The sequence below is a fragment of the Leptonychotes weddellii genome, chromosome 16 (assembly GCF_054177405.1).
Source record: "Leptonychotes weddellii isolate Sample4059 chromosome 16, ASM5417740v2, whole genome shotgun sequence".
NCBI lineage: Eukaryota > Metazoa > Chordata > Mammalia > Carnivora > Phocidae > Leptonychotes > Leptonychotes weddellii.
The window spans coordinates 2,573,563-2,592,071 of record NC_138384.1 but is presented as its reverse complement, the minus strand read 5'-3'; the positions used below and the strand labels follow the sequence as shown (position 1 = coordinate 2,592,071).

The 18,509-nt window shown below is 55.7% G+C and overlaps 1 protein-coding gene across 1 annotated transcript; it reads left to right on the top strand.

The window, feature by feature from the left end:
• Window positions 1-2,311: 2,311 nt before the first annotated feature.
• On the top strand, window positions 2,312-7,196 carry FOXF1 (forkhead box F1). Its single transcript, XM_006744347.3, has 2 exons — window positions 2,312-4,279; window positions 5,713-7,196. Exons 1-2 carry the CDS (start codon window positions 3,157-3,159, stop codon window positions 5,871-5,873), a joined length of 1,284 nt encoding a protein of 427 aa, XP_006744410.3. The 5' UTR covers window positions 2,312-3,156; the 3' UTR covers window positions 5,874-7,196.
• The last annotated feature ends 11,313 nt before the right edge of the window (window positions 7,197-18,509 follow it).

The following is an 18,509-nucleotide window of genomic DNA, read 5'->3' as shown; positions in this document are numbered from 1 at the left end:
TCTTCTCACACTCCCACCTTTACTTCCCTCCTGGGTGGAGATAGGGGTTGGAAAGAGCTTCCATTTGCTGCATTGCTGAGGATCCAGGCCACTCGGCCCCCTGTCCCTGGGCAAGGTAACTGCTGCCCCTTCCCTGCAAAGTCTGGTTTGCTGTCAGAGCCCGAGGGGTAAGTGGAGGCCAGGTGGGGCCCCAACTCCACACTTCCTGCCCAGGAAGGCAGAAGCTCCCCTACCCCAAAACACAGAGGAACCCCCAGGGGAGCCAGTGAAAGACCACCATCTGCTGGAGGGAGGAAATGATCTGGGGGTTTAGCCAAAGATGGCATCTACAGCCCCCTCCCAAATGGAGAGGACCCAAGAGGGAAGGGGCTACTGGAAAAAAGCCTCCCACAATTGCACGTCCTATAGAACTCCCTCACTTTGAAGGTACCCTGTCAGAGAAATCCTCCCGGTTTCTGGGAGCTGCAGGGTAGGGCTGCACCCCTAGCAGGCTGGGGAGTGGGGCAGCCTCCCCCGCTGGCCTCTCTACTAAACACCAGATGTGCTCCCAGCAGTTGGCAGTAGCGACCCCTTCTCGGGAACTTCCCTCCCGGCACCGCCAGGGCCTCCTAGCCTGCAGCTGCCGTTTGGCCAAAAAAAAAAAAAAAGTGATGGAGAGAATGTAAGAATGCGTGCGAGCATGGACATGTGTACGAGCGAATGGAGGGGCTGTGCGTGGGCGAACGCACAGTGCAGGCGTGTGTGCACTTCACCGAAAGCGTGTCCTCTGCGGTGGGCAGGCCTGTGCCTTGGAGCGAGGCTCCTAAGCTGTGTGAGGGGTATTCACCGAGAAGACGTACTGGAGGCTGCGCGCCGTGCTCAGGGTCTCAGCGGTGGGCGGATGCTGGCTGGGCTGTGTGAAATGGGGATGGGTCTGCGGGTGCGCGCCCACCTGCGCCAAGACACAGCCACGCACAACTTGGTCACGTTCCACGCAGCCTTCCCCTAGACGGGGGAGCCCAGTGGAAGCGCAGCGCGGAGAAGGAGACTCTCGGCTCCCACGAGCGCCACTCGGCCTGGGAAGGCAGCGACCGCTGGGCACGTTACGCCTTCGATCCCCCCAGCTCCTAGCACAGACGTGCCAGGCGCCCCGAAGGCGACGAGGCGTCTACCGCCGTGCCTGAAGGCGTCTGAGCGAGGAGGGGGGACAGCAGGGGACAAGGAAGCCAGAGGAACCCGAGAGGACGGTGGGCTTTGAAAGGCGCCGTGGGGCGGGCGCACTCCCAACCTCCCGGCACTCCTGGCATCTGTGTGTCGCCCAGGCTCCCGCCAGGGCAAGGCTTCTAGGCTCCTCGCGACGGCCCTTGAAAAATTCCCTCTCCTCCCTACACTCGACCCAGGGCCCCGGCCAGAGAGGCTGGGCTCGGTGTCCTGCAGTCAGCGCGCGAACAGCACTCACCTGGGTCCCTGCTTGCCGTGTCGCGCCCAGCTCCTGCGCGGTCCCGCGCTCGGCGCCGCTGTCCTCCCACCCAGCCCTAGCCCGCACCCCGGTACTGCGAGGGAAGGCGTGCGTGCGAGCCCCCTGCTGCGGACAGCCTGGCGCGAGAGGGCCGCCGGGGCCTGTGCTCCCCGCCCGCGCAGACTGCTTTCCGGAACCTGGCCTGGCGCGTAGTGTCAGGCCCCGCGGCAGCGGCAGACCGAGCCCACAGGGGCATTAGGCCAACTCCCCCCGCGCACGCGGAATTCTCTATTATTATTATTAAAGAATCCCCCAGAACGTGTTTACGTTGAGCCGTATAAACTTCCTGCCAGGGCCTTTACCATCTATGAGAAATCGGAACCTGTTCTTGGAAAGTGGGGACACCGGAGCTCCGGGGCCAAATGGGCGGATTTTCATTGTGTGCGTGTGTGTTGGGGGGGGGGGCCCTGGGCAGCATGTGGGTTCAGATCCAAACGTGGCTAGTGTACACGTGAATGAGAGTAGGTGAGGATGGAAGCTCCTGTGGGCCTATTGTGTGCAAGTGAGTGAGCGCATTACTTGGGGCATACGTGCCTGAGCGAGGTGTGTGCGTGAGTGGGAAGGCTCGCAGGAGTGTGAGTTTGCACTTCGGACTCTTCGTAATTTACCGGGTTTGCACGTGCACCAATGCATGCATGTGTGTGCGTGAATGAGCGAATGAGCGAGGCCGCTTGTTCCGGGAGGGTTGTATAATTTTGGGCCCCACAGGGCCGCTGGTTCTCACTTGCTCCCGCCCGGCCCGCGGAGCCCGAGACAAAGCGGCAGCGACCCGCCCTGAGCTTTCGTTTTCCGCCCGCGCTCGGCTCCCGCGGCTACCCGCCTGCTCGCGCACTTCTGGGCGAGTCCAAAAAGTCCCGGGCGCAGCGCAGTCCTTCCCGGGGCGGGGAGAGTGGGTAGGCGGTCCCTCACGGGAACGTACGCCCGCTGGCCGCGGGGGCCCGTGGCCGAGCCGGCTATGCCCGCGGTGGCCACAGCCCGGTGTCCGCTGCCGACGCTGCAGTTGCGATCTGCCACCGGGCTGTGCGCGTCGGGAAAGGCCCCGGGTGCCCGCGCCTCCGGGCGGGGAAGGCGGGGGGCCTGCGCAGAGCGGGGCTGAACCGCGGGCGGAGGGCGCATTAACACTTGCTCGCCAGGTTGGTGGAGGCGGGGCGGTTTTGCAGGCGGCCGCCGGGCGGCGAGGGTGGGGGCCCTTTAAAGCGCCCACCAACGCGGGGCCGGAGGGGGGGCAGGGAGGGGAGGGAACTCCTGGAGGGTCTTAGGCCGGCCCGCGAGACGCCGCGGAGAGAAGATGCAGTGAGGACGGCCTGGCTGGAGTCGTGGAGCCGAGCGACACGGGTGGCGGGGGCGAAGTGCTGCTCCCCGCGGGGGCGCACGGCCGCAGGCCCCGGAGGTGGTGCCTTCCCCAAAAAACCGGCGGGGGGGGGGCTTCCTCGCGGCCTCTGCCGGGGCTGCAAAGAGGTTGCCCTCAGCCTCCGCTCGGCTCCTTCCCTAGTGGGAGGGCGAGAGGGAAAGAGGGAGGAGAGAGAGGTGGGGGAGGAGGGAGCTGGGGAGAGGGGGGCTCCGCGCCAACCGCCGGCGGATCCAGCAGCTCCTCCGGGAGGACGGGCGGGCGGGCGGGGGAGGGCGCGCCGAGGCCCGCTCCGGAGAAGTGGCCGCGGATGACGGCAGAGGTGCAGCCAGCCCCGCGCGCGCAGCCCCCTCCCCCTCGCCCTCCTGCCCCCCCTCCTCTTCCTCCTCCTCCTCCTCCTCCCGGCTCGTCGGCGGCGCAGAGCAGCGGCGGCAGCGGCGGCGGCAGCAGCCACCCGATGTCTTCGGCGCCCGAGAAGCAGCAGCCACCGCACGGCGGCGGCGGCGGCGGCGGGGGCGGCGGCGCGGCCATGGACCCCGCGTCGTCCGGCCCGTCCAAGGCCAAGAAGACCAACGCCGGCATCCGGCGCCCCGAGAAGCCGCCCTACTCGTACATCGCGCTCATCGTCATGGCCATCCAGAGCTCGCCCACCAAGCGCCTGACGCTCAGCGAGATCTACCAGTTCCTGCAGAGCCGCTTCCCCTTCTTCCGCGGCTCCTACCAGGGCTGGAAGAACTCCGTGCGCCACAACCTCTCACTCAACGAGTGCTTCATCAAGCTGCCCAAGGGCCTCGGGCGGCCTGGCAAGGGCCACTACTGGACCATCGACCCGGCAAGCGAGTTCATGTTCGAGGAGGGCTCCTTTCGGCGGCGGCCGCGCGGCTTCCGAAGGAAATGCCAGGCGCTCAAGCCCATGTACAGCATGATGAACGGGCTCGGCTTCAACCACCTCCCGGACACCTACGGCTTCCAGAGCTCCGCCGGCGGCCTCTCGTGCCCGCCCAACAGCCTGGCGCTGGAGGGTGGCCTGGGCATGATGAATGGCCACTTGCCGGGCAACGTGGACGGCATGGCTTTGCCCAGCCACTCGGTGCCACACCTGCCCACCAACGGCGGCCACTCGTACATGGGCAGCTGTGGCGGTGCAGCGGCCGGTGAGTACCCGCACCACGACAGCTCGGTGCCTGCCTCCCCGCTGCTGCCTGCGGCCGCCAGTGCAGTCATGGAGCCGCACGCAGTCTACTCGGGCTCCACGGCCGCCTGGCCGCCCTCGGCCTCCGCAGCCCTCAACAGCGGCGCCTCCTACATCAAGCAGCAGCCCCTGTCCCCCTGCAACCCCGCGGCCAACCCCCTGTCTGGCAGTCTCTCCACACACTCCCTGGACCAGCCGTATCTACACCAGAACAGTCACAACGCCCCAGCTGAGTTGCAAGGTGAGTGGGGAGACCAGGGCTGTCCTAGTCCTGGGGGACTCCGGTATCTGTCAGTGTGCTGAACCCAGCCCCCAAACCGCTGACCGCCCTGGGCGAGAGCTCGATGCCACTTCCGTGGGGTGCCAACCCCACTGCTTGGGGAGGCATCAGCTCTCCAGAGTATCTCTCAGCCTTGTATGCCGCCCTTTGAAGGGTGAGAAGGGTGCCGCCCTTTGAAAGGTGAAGGGGTGGAATTTAGGCCAAGATAATTGTTTCTCCTTTTCGGTTCCAACTCCCAGCTCCCTAGCCTGGCCAAGTAGGCCCCTTCCTCACCAAAAAGAACCCAATATTCTACATTTCTTTGAGTCCTCAGCTCCCTCACACCTCACAGCAAGTTCCCAGGATGGAGCCCAAGCCCAGTCTTGGCCAGCTGGCTGGGCCTCCCCTGTAATCGGCACCGGAAAGCTGCCGCGGCAAGAAAGGGAGAGTTAGGCCCAAAGCTGCCTGGGCTGGGTGCTCAGAGGCCCAGCACCCACACCTCCCAGGGAACCAGGCCTGGCTGTGGGAAGGTCGAGTTGGGGGACATTTTGTGATGACAGAGGCAGAGAGGGGCTGTGGCCAGGCCCAAAGCAAGAGTTAGAGGTGCAGGCCCCACAGACTCTTTGTTTCTGAGGATCCAGGCTTTCAGTTCCCCAGGTACACTCCTCCCTACCCCTCTGAGAAGGAGATGCAGAAGAGTCTCCCCTCCGGCACTCTCCTCTCCGCACCCACCAGCCTCTCTGGGCCTGGTTCTGGAAAGGGCACAGAGGAGCTAAGCAGGGCCTGTCAGGGCTCAGCTGTCAGCCACCCGAGGGAGGCAGGAGCTGGCCTGGAGTTTGGAGGCCCGGCTCTCCACGGGGATCTCCCTGCTTGGGCTGCTTCAAACTCCCTGGCTCTGCTGCCTCTCCACCCCTTGGGGGAGGGGGCTGTTCTCCAAGGGGCCCTTCCCCTGGAGAAGCCTCCAGCCACACCAGGGCCTCTGCAGGCTTTGGGGTTGGGAAGTGGGTGCCCCAGCACCAGGCACAGGCCTTGGGCTGGCCGTGGAGGTGGAGGCCAGACTCCCCTTGAGGTCTGCTGGTCCATGGCAGCCCCCTCCCCCCTCCCCCTTAAGCCTCAGGAAGCCCCAGCCCAGAGCTCTGGTGTCCGAGGCGAGAGAGGCCCACACAGCGGGCACCCAGGGAGCAGGGGTCATTGCTGGGGTCCTGGGATCTTCTGCTGGAGCACAGAGCCCAGGGCCTGAAACCCAGGGCTGCCTGGACCCGCCCGAGGCCGGAACTCTGGGAGTCTGGCACCTCGGTGGGGCGTAGGGAGGCAGCAGAGCCGTGCGCTGGAGCCGGGTGGCAGGGCTTCTCCGCCTGGAGCCCGGGGCCCCGACCCTAACTCTGCTCCCTGCCCTCCTGTTGCCTCCTTTGCAGGCATCCCGAGGTATCACTCCCAGTCCCCCGGCATGTGTGACCGCAAGGAGTTCGTCTTCTCCTTCAACACCATGGCATCCTCATCCATGCACTCGGCCGGCAGTGGCTCCTACTACCACCAGCAGGTCACCTACCAAGATATCAAGCCCTGCGTGATGTGAGGCCGCCGCTGGTGGGACCCTCCAGGCACGGGCGGCCTGGCGCAGGGACCCGGAACCCATCGCAAGAAACTGCTTTATTCTTGAGGTATAACCGTAGGCAGAAGACGAGGGTTTGACCCCTACCCACCCGGATTATTTGGAAAGGAATCCCCAAGGCAAAGACCCAGCATGGTGGTCAGAACCTCCTCCCCAACTCCTTCAAAAAAATTAACAAATGGTGGCTGTGGGGCCTGGTCTGACTGCAGCTGTTGGTAAATAAAGTATCTATTTTTGATCCAGTTGAAGCCCGCTGAGAAGGTGCTGTATTGGCGGAAACCTCAACATCTAAACAAGAATTCTGCTGAGGCCTCTCCCCACCTTCCCTCCAATGGCAAAAGTGGGGGAAGGTTTTCAGAAGAAAGGCAAACATGTGAGACCATCATTATCAAATACTTTTATTTTTTGGTTGAGTATTTATCTTTTTATTTTTAATTTTTTTTTTTTTTTTTTTTTGGGAAGAATGTCTTGGAATGCGCAAGTCTCCTCTTAGAGCCGTGTTTTGCAGGGAAGGGGGGGCCAGAAATCACGTCTCCCTCCCTATCTCAGAAGCCCTCCAGGAACCACAGGTGGATCTTTGTGCGGACTTGCGTTTCTGAAGCCACTGTTCGTCTTACAAAAGGAAACCAGAAGGAGCCCAGAAGCAGGGGCTCCCCGGGCCTCTGCCCTCCCCTCAGCCCTCCTCTGCCTTCTCTACAGTCCTTTTGGTTTTGTTTCCAGTTTTGACTTTTTTGGCGGGTGTTTTTCTCACAAGACCCGACTGTCTCCCGATCTCTACTGTAAAAAACGTGCTGGTGTGAGAGCAAGGGGGTCACAGCGCAGCACGGGGACAGGGAAGGCCGGTGAGCGCACGAATTCAGGATTGCGGCGACGCAGAAAGGTTAAGGCACTTTTTTAAACTATAGCAAGGCTCATCCCGTTATTTATTCTACTTTCTTTCTCTAATAATCGAAACACCGCATAGGCTCCTCCGTTTATCAGTATTAATGGTGTAACTTTGTTGGCAATATTTGCCGCGTAGAATTTTTTTTTTTTTTAGAGATCCATTGTAAATTTGAAACAAAGTCCGATCTGTGTAAAAACAAATTTCCATATGTTTATATAAATATATATATAAAATGAAGGACTACCCCCTTTTTTTAGTATTTGGCTGCTGGGGTGCAGCATTTGTGACACATATTTTAAATTTCCTTCTGCACTGTATAAAATGACAATTTGAGGATGTTTTGCCTTTTGTGTATTTTTTCCTAAAAAAAAGAACAAAAATAAAAATGTATAACATTTGTACATTGCCTTTAACATTGTATCAACTAGAAATAAAATCACATGAGTATTCTATTGGGATTGGGATTGCAGAATATCTTCCAAACCCCAAAATATACACGGAAGCCAGCTTGGGATCTCTAGACTTGTTTGTTGTAAAATATGGGTGATTCTGAATACTTTTTTCTTTTTCTTTTCTCTCCCCTCCTTCTTCTTCTTCTTTTTTTTTTTTTTTTTTGCTAATCCTCCTCTTTCCATCCTTCACTTCCCACTGAAGTGAAATCTGGACATGAGTAACTATTTTTCTTGGCTTCTGTTTTTTAAGAAGAGCCCTCTGCCCCGCTAAGTGTCATTTCTTGTTTTAAAGGTATAATCAGATGTTGAAAGAAAAACTGTGCTCCTCCTTTCCCCAGGGAAAACCATATAGATATAAGTATATATGTGACTTTTTTTTTTTAACTTTTAACTTTTTTTTTTTGCCACCAATGAGAGTTTTACTTGGAGTTTCAGGCTTTACTGTTACCATACCCTAGCTGTTATAAATTATGAAACAACTTTAATTTTTTTGTACAGTTTTTGTCTTTTGTTTTTGTTTTTTGAGGGTTTTTTGTTTGTTTTTGGTGCTCTACACTTGGTTTTCCCCAACTGAGAAGTGAGTAAAATTTAAGCAAGAAAAGGACCATTGGTGGGAGAGCAAGGTGACAAAAACATTTCCATTCAGTAACATCTTCCCCAAAGTCATTGTGGGGGTAAAACACTGTTTAAAACCTGTGTCTCCAGCCGACCACCCTCTTTCTATTCCAATTCCCGCCTACCTAAGAAAACAAACAGTAAGATCACATTGTCCGTGCGGCCATTCAGGACCCACCGCAGTTTCTCTGCGTCGTGGGGTCGCGAGCCTCTGAACCTGGTTGTTCTCAAATTTGACATTTTGGACTTGAGGGTAATTTCTCCAGTGCTCTGTTACATCAAAATTATCAAACTCGCCCGAGCAATTAATGTCTCAAACTAACCGCTGTCTATAAAACCGAGATAAAGGGTACAGGAAAAGACCGGTGACTCCATCCCTGGGGTCTCTGGTGGGCCGAAGCGGCGGGGCCGTGGTCTCCCGGTGCAGCCCGCTGTCGCCCGCACGCGCCTGGCCCTGCACTCTGGGAGCACGTTTGCGGCGAGCAGAGAAGGCACTGTCCTCCTGGGGTGGAGGCCACCACGGCATCCCATTGGTGCCCAGGAAAACAAGGCCAGAGAAAATCCCCTGGGGTCTCCAGTGCAGAAACTTAGCGCTGCGCTCGCATCCAGGCAAGGACCACAGGCAAGAGTGGGCCGCGTCCTCCCTCCTGCGCCACGGAGACTGAGCCCCAATTAGGACCTAGGCTCCGGGAAGCGGGATTGATTAGGAGAAACCCAATGCCAGCCCAACCGGCAAGCTCCCCAGTCTCCAGCAACATCTCCAGCCTCTGCGCCCATTCTTTTGTCCCCCCCCGCCCGGCCCCGTACACCAGAGGTCTACTGCGTGCTGACTGTGCTTGGCTTTGGTGCCGCTGGACCAGAGTCTGGGGCGGAGGTGAGCCCCGGCTTCCTGCTCATCTCCCCGGCGGCACCCTGCGTCTCAGCGGGCTCTCCCACTGCTCCCACATCCAGGCCAGGCTGCGTGGGAGGCACGCAGAGGGGCCTGTGCAGGAAAACTGGCCGGGGAGCTCCAGGCTGGGCCTGGCCTCTGTCTCCCGGTCTGACCCAGGGCCTGGGGATGAGAGAGAAGCCTTCCCCGCGAGGAAAGCTTGGCTCGGAAAGGGCCTGAATCCGGACCCATGTTTGAGATCGGAGGACGCTGCTGCAGCTGCTGCTGGCGCCTCTCGGAAACCCGCTCGCTTGGGCTGTATCTTCCCCGGGGCCCGTTTCATCCCTGATGTGCACAGGGGCCAGGGACAAGCTCCAACCGCCAGCGCGCTCCAACCGCCGGCACACCCCCACAAAAGCGTGCTGTGCATATACAAGTTGCAGTCTTTGAAATGTAAAGGCATTTCTGAGTTTGATGCAAAACCATGTGCGCTGTGTGCATAAATGGGTATCATTCTAGCATAGGGGCATCCTAGGTAGAATTAATTCAAAAACCTCTGAGCATACCTCCGTGGGGGGCTGTCTTGGAACAATGCAGTCAAGCTGCCCTAAGTGTATGAATCCCTCCAGTAATAAAACGCCTGGAAGCGGGAAGTGGCAAGGGTTATGCCATAGAATTCCTGTTTGTGGATTACACATTCCAGGGACTCCAGGGTTCTACTCGGGGGAGGGGGCTGACTTCCTGGGCGCACCCTAGCCTCTGACCCATCGCAGACCCAGCCGCAGAAGTGCCTTGGCATTCTCCTGGCTGCCCAGTCCCAGGCGGGAAGGAACTGAAGGCCCAGCCAGCCCTCACACCATGGAGCTCCCTCCCTCCCTCGCACCCACCTCTGGTCCACATCTGGCTGGAAGGCACTCAGGGTATGTGTTTCTGATGGGAAGGTGCCCGGCCCATCAAAGCCCATCTGTCCCAGTTTTCTTCTCCCTTTGGGGCTGGAGAGCTGGGGACAAGGAGGGGAGTAGGAGTGCATAAAGGCCTGGCTCCCTGCCTTCCAAGCCCCCACTAGCCGGCAGCTATTCCAGAGGAAGTGGAGAGATGAAGTTACAGTCCCTGCTCTGTCACCACTGAACCTGGGCAAGCCCTATCACCTCTGAGCCTCAGTTTCCTTATCTCTAAGAATACCGTCCTCACCACCTATGAAGGGCAGTGGCTAATGTCCTTAGGAGCTCTGTGGTACCCAGACAGGAGTGGCCACAAGACCCACGCATGTCTCACCCTGCTTCCCTAGAGATCGGCCAGTCTGTCCGAGGGTGTGTGTGTGGGGGGGAGGGTGGGTGCCATACAAGATGCAAGATTCTGTACTTTATAAGGTCCTAGACTCAGGGGTTTCCAATGAGCACTCAGTTTGGGAGCCACTGAGCTCCCCATCTTCCGGCATGCTGCACCTGAACAGACTCTGCTCCCTTCCCAGGGAGGACCTCCTAACCTCCAGGCCAGAAGACCCCTGAGCCCAAGGACTTCATTTCTGATGGTGATTCTCAGTGTCGAACTGCCCTCATCTGAAACACGTGGGGTGTCTGTTGAAACTGCAGATTGGGGGAGGGTGGCTCTGAGAGCTACTTGATTCAACTCTCTGGAGGCGGGACCCAGGACTCCAGTCTTCACAAATTTCCAGGGGTCCTGATGACTGCTTGAGTTTGAAGTCTCTCCCCACAGTGTTCTCTGGGCTCCTGGGAAAAGCCCTGGTGAAGGAGGCTCAGCCCTCTGCTGCCCCCTCCCGCCCGGCTGCCGCAACGGCTCCGAGTCCAGGCAAGCAGACACGCCGCAGACGTTCATGTTCACAAGGCATGCTGCGTGCTGGCCATGGCAAGCCCTCTTCCCACACACCCCTCGGCCCTTCTTGGGATTCCCTTAGGGAGGTCCTAGGACTACTCCTGCCTTCCAGAGGCAGAAACCGAGCATGGACAGGTCAGGGGGCTTGCTCCAGACCCTGCTAGTAAGAGCTGGAATTTGGACTCAGACCCAAAGCCCATGTCCCTAAAGCACTGTGCTCCACGGCTCCTGGTCACCCACTTTCCTCCAGCCACCAGGCCTAGTGAAAAGGGGCAACTGAAGTGTGGCCCACGAGACCACTTCTGCTGGGGTCTGCCTCTGAGCACCTTTGCCTAGGAACTGGCGGTGTGGTCATGCAGATGGGGTGGGGAGACTGGCCCGGCAGCCTGAGCTCACACCCCTGACATCCACCTCCTCTGGCACAACGGACTTATATTTCATGGGCTTCCACCCTGGCCTCCCATGAAAGCCCCCTTCACTTCCTTTGGCCCCCTTAGTCCAGAGGAGGGAAGCTCAAATGAAAGTTGAAACTCAAGGCAACAGAGGCCAACTACGGCAGCACATGGGGCTGTGCTTCCCTGTTCTGCTTCTGGAATCTTCTGGGCATCAACACGTCAGAACTCTGGGCTGTTTCAAGAAGAGAGACCTTTGCTGGGCATCTCCAGCAGACAAGCCATATCCACTCATGAGGGTACACAGATGGATTTTAGGACTGAGACAAGTCACAGGCCTTTCTCAGTGTTGACGCATGTGCTCCGGGGATGGGTAGGGGACGTCTCCGAGTGTGAGAGAGAAGAACGGCCATGGACACTGAGCACCTCCATGTGTCTGCCACTGCAAGGGGCTGGATTCAGTGGCACATACACCCCAGTGATCATAGGCTGACAGACCAGGGTACTGTTTCCAGCACCAGGACCCCTGGGGTTGTGTTGACACGCTGAAGAGACATCTCCAAGGCCAGGGCAACTCCGGGCCCCGAGCAGAGGCAGAAAGCCCCCAGCGTGAGCATGATCAGCGAGAGGCTCCCTCCAACTCTTACAGGGTAGGCTTTCTGGGGGGCGGGAGATGCAGAAAAGGTACAGGCCATACCCTGTGGCTTCGAAAGAGTGGTCTGGGGAGAAGCAATGGTGACAAGCCTCTCCAAGCATCTTATTAAAACTCCCACACCATGGAGGGAGCAAGGGCCACGCGTCCCACTGTGTCTAGGGCTTATGGTCCAAGGGAAGCGTGCCAGGTCCTCAGATGTCCCCTGAAAAAGGGTAAACTGTTTGTGTTTGGAAATGCCCCCAGAGCCAGCCACAGATCGGCACACGTGTTTCTGGGTTCTGCAACACCGTGGCGTGGCCACAGCTCGTGTGACACAGGGAGCACTGTGCTGTCTGTGCAAATGGTCCGAGGCCTGGGCATGGTCAGCAGGCATGGGCAGTGGGTGCTAGTTAACTCTCCAGGGGTCTTCACCAAGATGCCTTCCCTGGGGAGAGGGGACTCCCTCTGGCCCACATCTGGCTGGAAGGCACTCAGGATAGGTGAGTGGAGAGAGGAGAGGCAGCCCACGCATCTGACCCACCCCAGAAAGCGCACCGCTGTGGCTTCTCCATGAGGAGGCAGCGCCACCTGCTGTCCACCACGCAGTTTCTGTTGGGACAACAGCCGACTTCCCAGTAAACCCAAGGAAAACAGGTTTCACCAGAATGTGGACAGATGTGCACGGATGAACCTAATTTTGCTGATTCAGGCCCTCTGATCTTTGTTAAGGGGCACCTGACTTTGGGGGGCAGGGTAACGACTAAATCAATTTCGTCTTTCCCTAATTACACAAGCGATACTGCTTATTTAAAATGAACCTTGGAAAAGTGAAAAGAGGGAAGCAAACATCACTTCAAACCCTGTCTCGAGACAGCTGTGTTGGTCCCAAAAGATGTCCCTGTACATACAGACCCCAGGGCTCCTGAGAAGCAGATAACAAAGGTTCTAGTTGACAGAGCAGGAGTCAGAGGGCCTAAGTTAATTTCCTGACTTTGTGAGCACAAGCAGGTGCTTCTCCTCCCTGTGCCTCAGCTTCCCCATCTGTGAAGTAGGAGTACATCTCTCAAAGCACTCTTGTGCAGCTTAAGTGTACTTGAAGCCTACAGAGGGCTTACCGGTGAAGAAACCAAGGCACAGAGAGGGAAAGCATTTTACTTGAGAACACACAGCGAAGACATGCCAGAGCTGGATTCACTGCAAATCCTGGTGAGCACAGCTTCACCACCATATTCCTCAACCATTAAATCATCTCTTTGGTGTCCCCCACAAGCCACTGTGGCTTCCAGTTACCCGAGGCCTTGCCAGTTGCCAACAGATGGTCCACCAGCATTTCTCCAGTGGACAGGCTTCTCCCCTGTCCCATCTTCCTCACCTGGGAAATAGGAGTGTAATAGTACATTCTTCTGAGGGGTGAATGAGTTAATCCGCCCTCGGAGGTAGGGAGGGATGTTTAGTTTGCTCATAACTCAGCACTTCAGGGCCCGAGTTTATTGCTTCCAAACCATCCAAAGTGCAAAACGTCCACTTTACATGGTCACATGTCAGCTCCCATTTTCATCTTCGTGATTTATGGATGTTGAAAATAAAGGGTTCCATTCACAGGAAGGAATCCTGCTCTGTCAGAGGAACAGGAGTGTGAGCCTGTTTGAAAGATCGCCCAGGCAGTCTCTGGTGGGAAACCGGGACGATGACAAGGCCTGGCAAAGCGGTCGGGGCCCACTGGGGATGGGGGCGAGTGTCCAGAGGGCTGTGCCGCACACCGGGAGTAAGCCACCACGCCTCGCTGCCTCTGGTTCCTCACCTACAAATGCCGTGGGACACGGGCTACATCCAGCAACAGAGGCCACGCTGGCTCAGCACCCATCACACCACGGGCAGCTGCTTAGTGACGCACGCATCAGAAGCGAGGGCAGCAGGAAGACACGGCACAGAGTGGACAGCACCCAGGGGCCCGTGGCCAAGGACCCCCGCGGCCAAGGACCCCTGCAGGCTTCTGAGCGAGCAGGCCTGAGCCCAAGTGCCACTGTGCTCTGGTGTGCCGTGGGCCTTGGGAAAACCACACCTCCCCCACTCCTCTTCTAGAAAACGCCTCTGGTGTTGTCTGCCTCTCTCCACTTCAGGGGACAAGGTGAAGACAATCCACAGGCACAGAAGGCACACAGACGGCTCTGGCCTAGTCTGTGATCCGCGACAATCTGACTCAGCCTCAGTACTGGCCAGCTGGGGGCTAAGGGCAGTGGATTCCTCTCTCTGTACCTTGCTATCACTTCTGTGAATACGGATGTCCCCCCAAAGGGACTGAGGATTAGGTGAAATTACACATTTGCTTATCTATGTATATAATTTGTGATTCTAGATTTTATCTTCATTAATATAAATACATATAGTTTATATATCACAATATAAACACAATTATGCATCTGATTAATGAAAAACCACCCTCCAAATTTACAGCAGCAAAAATCATCCATTTCACTCCTGACTACAGTCTGGGCAGGGCTCTGTGGAAAGAGCCCCTCTCTGCCCCAGGGGGCCTCCTCTGAGACGGCCCGAGTGGGGCTGGAGGACCCACTTCCAAGGCGGTACACCCACAAGGCTGGTAAGGCGGTGACGTCAGTCCCTCTCCACCTGGGCCTGGCCCTGGGCAGCATGGGCTTCCTCACACTGTGGTGGCTGGGCTCCTCAAACCAGTGTCCTAAGAAGAGGCCGCAGTGGCCAGTGTCTTAGCTTCTTCCTACAAGCCACCAGTGCCACTTAACCTTAACCAGGCTGTCCCAGAGCCCAGAGTCAAGGGGGTGGGCACAGACCCCTGCTCTCCACAGAAGGTGTGTCCAAAAAACTTTGAGGCCCCATTTTACAACTTCCACAGCATTTAAAACAGCTCAATAGGGGGCACTGGACTCTCGAACTCAGGGTTGTGAATTCACACCCCAATTTGGGTGCAGAGATTACTTTTTAAAAATAAAAATAAAACAATCAATCTGAGCTGTTATCAGGAGGCAAGTGTCAGCGGACAACACAAGCCAGTGTAGCTGAGGACGCTACTCCCCCCCACCCCCCAGCAGCTGGGGAGGGGTGGTCAGGTGGGCTGCACCCAGTAAAGAACAACGCTGGGAAGGGATTATGAGTTCACCTACACAACAGCCTCTTCCTCCTGCTTTTATGCATTAGGTTCTGCGTAAGATTTATTTTGAAGGCTTCCCTGGGACACCCCCCGCCCCACTTCAAAATTTGTTTTTGAAAATGACTAGAGTCCATGGTCCTTAAGTGTCAGGAGTATCTGTCCTATTTGGAACACCGGCTGGATTCAACCTGGATAAAGGGGAAGTTTAGCAACCCCCATTTATTTCTGCAGGCGGCGGGACAGGGGATGTAGACCCAGAACAGCCATTTTGGAAACACAGACCTCTGCAAGCCAGGTGCTTCCTGGGGGCTCTGGGGTAGGGGAGAGAATATGGGGCAATGCTCCCCAGGAAGATGAGAGGGGGCGAAGGGAAGGAATCCTCATTATTTGCCCCTTCAGCAAAAAGGCAGAAAGTTCCATCATCTCACGCACAGTAAGACCATCTGACCTTGGTTCCTCAAGTGCAGCGGGAAGGCCTCCTGATGGCCGAGGTCCACTGTGGGGCAGGAGCAGAAGGGGTGGCACGCAGGCCTCAGGTTTACAACCCTGAGACCTGGTTGCTGCTTTGCTCTGCTCTTCTCCCCTGCCGTCTCACCCTCTCCAGCATCCTGTCGCCCATGCCAGTCTCACCCTCTCCAGCATCCTGTCGCCAACGCCAGTCTTTTGTGGCTTCAGCTGCACTGGCTCCTCGGGCACGTGTGTTCCCAGCATTCTTACCTGCAGCCCTGTGCTGGCACGAATTCCCTTCCCCTTATGTGGTGTCTGGGGTGACGCACAGGGCCACTGGAAGAGAACTACTGAGGCTCAAGCGGGAGGGCCGACCCATGGTCCCGGGGGCAGCTGGGCTGGTGGGCCAAATTTTCATAGAAGCTAATGTTTAAGAGGCTACTTGTTGCATTTGGCAGCATTAAAAAAAAAATACTAACTACATAACTGCATAAAACGCACTGGTTACTCTTGCTAATTGGAGTATTCTTCAGAGAGCTCACTGTGGAGGTTCCTCGGGATTCCATCCCAACCCAAATCTGATATTCCAAGGGGGAGCAAAGGAATAAATTCCTCCTTAAATTCAGAGTTGGTTTTTTTGTTTTGTTTTTTATGATGCTCTTCCCTATCCCGACACTATAGATGGGATAATACATTCTCTGGTATTATCCCCAAATTCTTTCATATTTCATGTTTACATATCCGACTAGCCTGAAATTTACTTTTATATGCAATAGGATTTAGAAATCTGAGCTGCTGTAGGCACCTTTTGAAAGAGCAGCCGGTAGGTCTCATTCCATCTTCCACGAATCCTTCCTTCCTCTGCAATTCCTCTTTTGTTCCAGATTCCCACATGCTTCAGAACTTTCCGTTCTGCCTCACTGCTGCAAGGACTCATGGATACCAGGCCACTTTAGGTTCTGGCGTCCAAGGACACAGGCCCTTCCCTCGCTCCTGACCATTCATCACTGCCCACCCACACGAGCTCCATGAAAGTACCTCTGTCAGGGGTACAATGTCTAACTACAGGGAGAACTACCAGAATATTGAACTCCTCCAGCTAGAACACAGCATGCCCTTTTATTCAGATCTTTCCATCTTTTTCAGCAAAGTTTTATAATTTTATCCATTCGCGTCCCGGACAGCTCATTAGGTGTATTCCCAAATACTTAATAGTTCTTGTTGCTACTGCATTAAAAAGTTTTCATTAAGTCACTGACACTGTTGGGGAATGCCACGGATTTATATGCTTCCGTTGGTTTGGACTTTGAAGACTTTTTCAACACAAATATTTCTTTAGCTAAACAAAGTTTTAATTTGATTATCTCCTCTACGGTTTCATACTTCTCTGTTCCCTTTGCAATGATGTCAGGAAGAATCATGTGCCTTCATCTTCCAGCTCACTGTATGTGCATCTGTTTTGTCTTCAGCTGGACTAAGTTTATGATGTGTTTCATTTCTAAAAACTGAGTGTTTTCCTTACCAGTTTATTCTCTTTTTAACAGATAAGATGGCCTTTGAGTCACCTTCTGATTCCCGTACTGGTATTTCTACAAGAGTTGGATACTGTTTCGAGATGCTGCCTGTCCTCAGATGACTGGGGACTCTGCACGTGCTCCTGTCTGCAGAGGCGCCCCTCCTTGAGAGGGCACACGCGGCTTACCGCAGACTGGGCTCCGAGCTGCCTCGAGCGGCTGGCCAGGGCCTTGCTTCTCGTTCTCTAGTCTTCCTGCTGGAGGACTTCCTTCTCTCTTCTCTATGTCACATCTCCTAGTACGAATTTCAGTATTATACCATGTATTTGTACATTTAAAAAATACCTTTACCTATCCCATTTGAGATCCGGGCAGAAAAGGACAAAAATTTACTCAACCTTTTCATAGAAACATGGAAACTTGTTTCTGAACATTTTCAGGAGTACAGAGCAGATGCGGCCTGGAACTTGCTTGTTTCACGAAATCTTTTTCATACATGCTTTTCCTTCACCTCTCACGTATCAGGTCCCTCTATACTGAGACAGTCTTTCACAGGCCCTGTGTTGTTCTGCTTTCTGTTTACTCACCAGTATGTGGATTGTTTGTTTTCCAGAAACTGGCTGAATGGTTTCTCCTCAGGTTCTGCTTTTTCACTGTGTGGTCATAGACTTTCCGATCTCAAACAGGACAGACTGCTCCCAGCTCAACGATCTAGTCATCTGGGGACTGGGGAGGGGCCCGACCATGGGTTTTCAGGCCGGGGAACATAGGTTGTGCGTGCCTTCCTCTGTCCCAGGATAAGTCCATATGCCAGGGCCAGACCACACCACACCCGGGCTCCCCTGAGGCAGAAATGGCTCTTCTCCCGGGCTTTTCTAGATGGTGTGCCCAACAGAAACCCCTCACAAACATGCTCTTCAGCAGGCTCAGTGCTGCTGCCTCCCCTGCCCACTTCCACTGATATCAGCATCCATGACACTCCATCACCTGGGAAGTGGCTCCAGGGCCATCGCCACCATCACTGATACCCAAGTCTTGGGAACAAAAAGCCAGGTCACTGAGCACCTGCCTTATACTGTGAGCACTCGTCCTGTGAGGCCCGGAGAGACTGTCACTCCCAGGCTGTCTGCTACAGGAGAAGAAGGAGAAAAGGTGTGCAGGCTGGTACGTTTGGGATACTTACATTTCAGGCACTTGGATCTTGGGTTTTGCTTATACTAAACTATTTCCCACAAATATAAAAATGATGAATTCATTCAGATCATCTGTTTATCAACATATCTGGAGGATTCCGGCTGTAATGGACAGCAAAGCCAAGCAAGCTGGCCCAACTGGGAGGGATGACTCAACAGCCCCAGGCAGGGTGGTGTCGGGCACAGGACACGCTCCCAGTGCTGTGATCAGGCGCGCTCCTCCCTCTCTTGGCTCTGATGCATCCATCCACGTCTCCCGTTTTTCCTGGGCTGCTGTGTATCTGCCAGGTGCCCTCGCAGCTGGGGCGCAGGGCAGGGTGAACAAGACAGCCACAAACTCATTTCCTGATCTCCTGGAGTACTACTCTAATGATAAAAGATCAATGATAAAAAAGTCAACAACGACTAAACAAGAATATGTCAAATACAGGAAAAAATTATGAAAAAAAAGAACAACAAAAACAACAAGGCACCGCTCCCCCGAAAAAAAAAACAAAACAAAACCAAAATGTAAGGAGTTAGATGACCAGATTCGGCCTCTGATGTCTCTCAGCTGAGCGCCGGGTGACAAAATGGAACCAGCCACGTGGATGGGGTAGATGGTTCAGGCGGAGAAGAGTGGGCCCAAGAAGCCCAAAGGAG

Coding starts and splice junctions, on each gene's coding strand:
- FOXF1 (XM_006744347.3), top strand. CDS start 3,157: ATGACGGCAGAGGTGCAGCCAGCCCCGCGCGCGCAGCCCCCTCCCCCT. Junction 4,280..5,712: donor CGCCCCAGCTGAGTTGCAAG/GTGAGTGGGGAG, acceptor CCTCCTTTGCAG/GCATCCCGAGGTATCACTCC.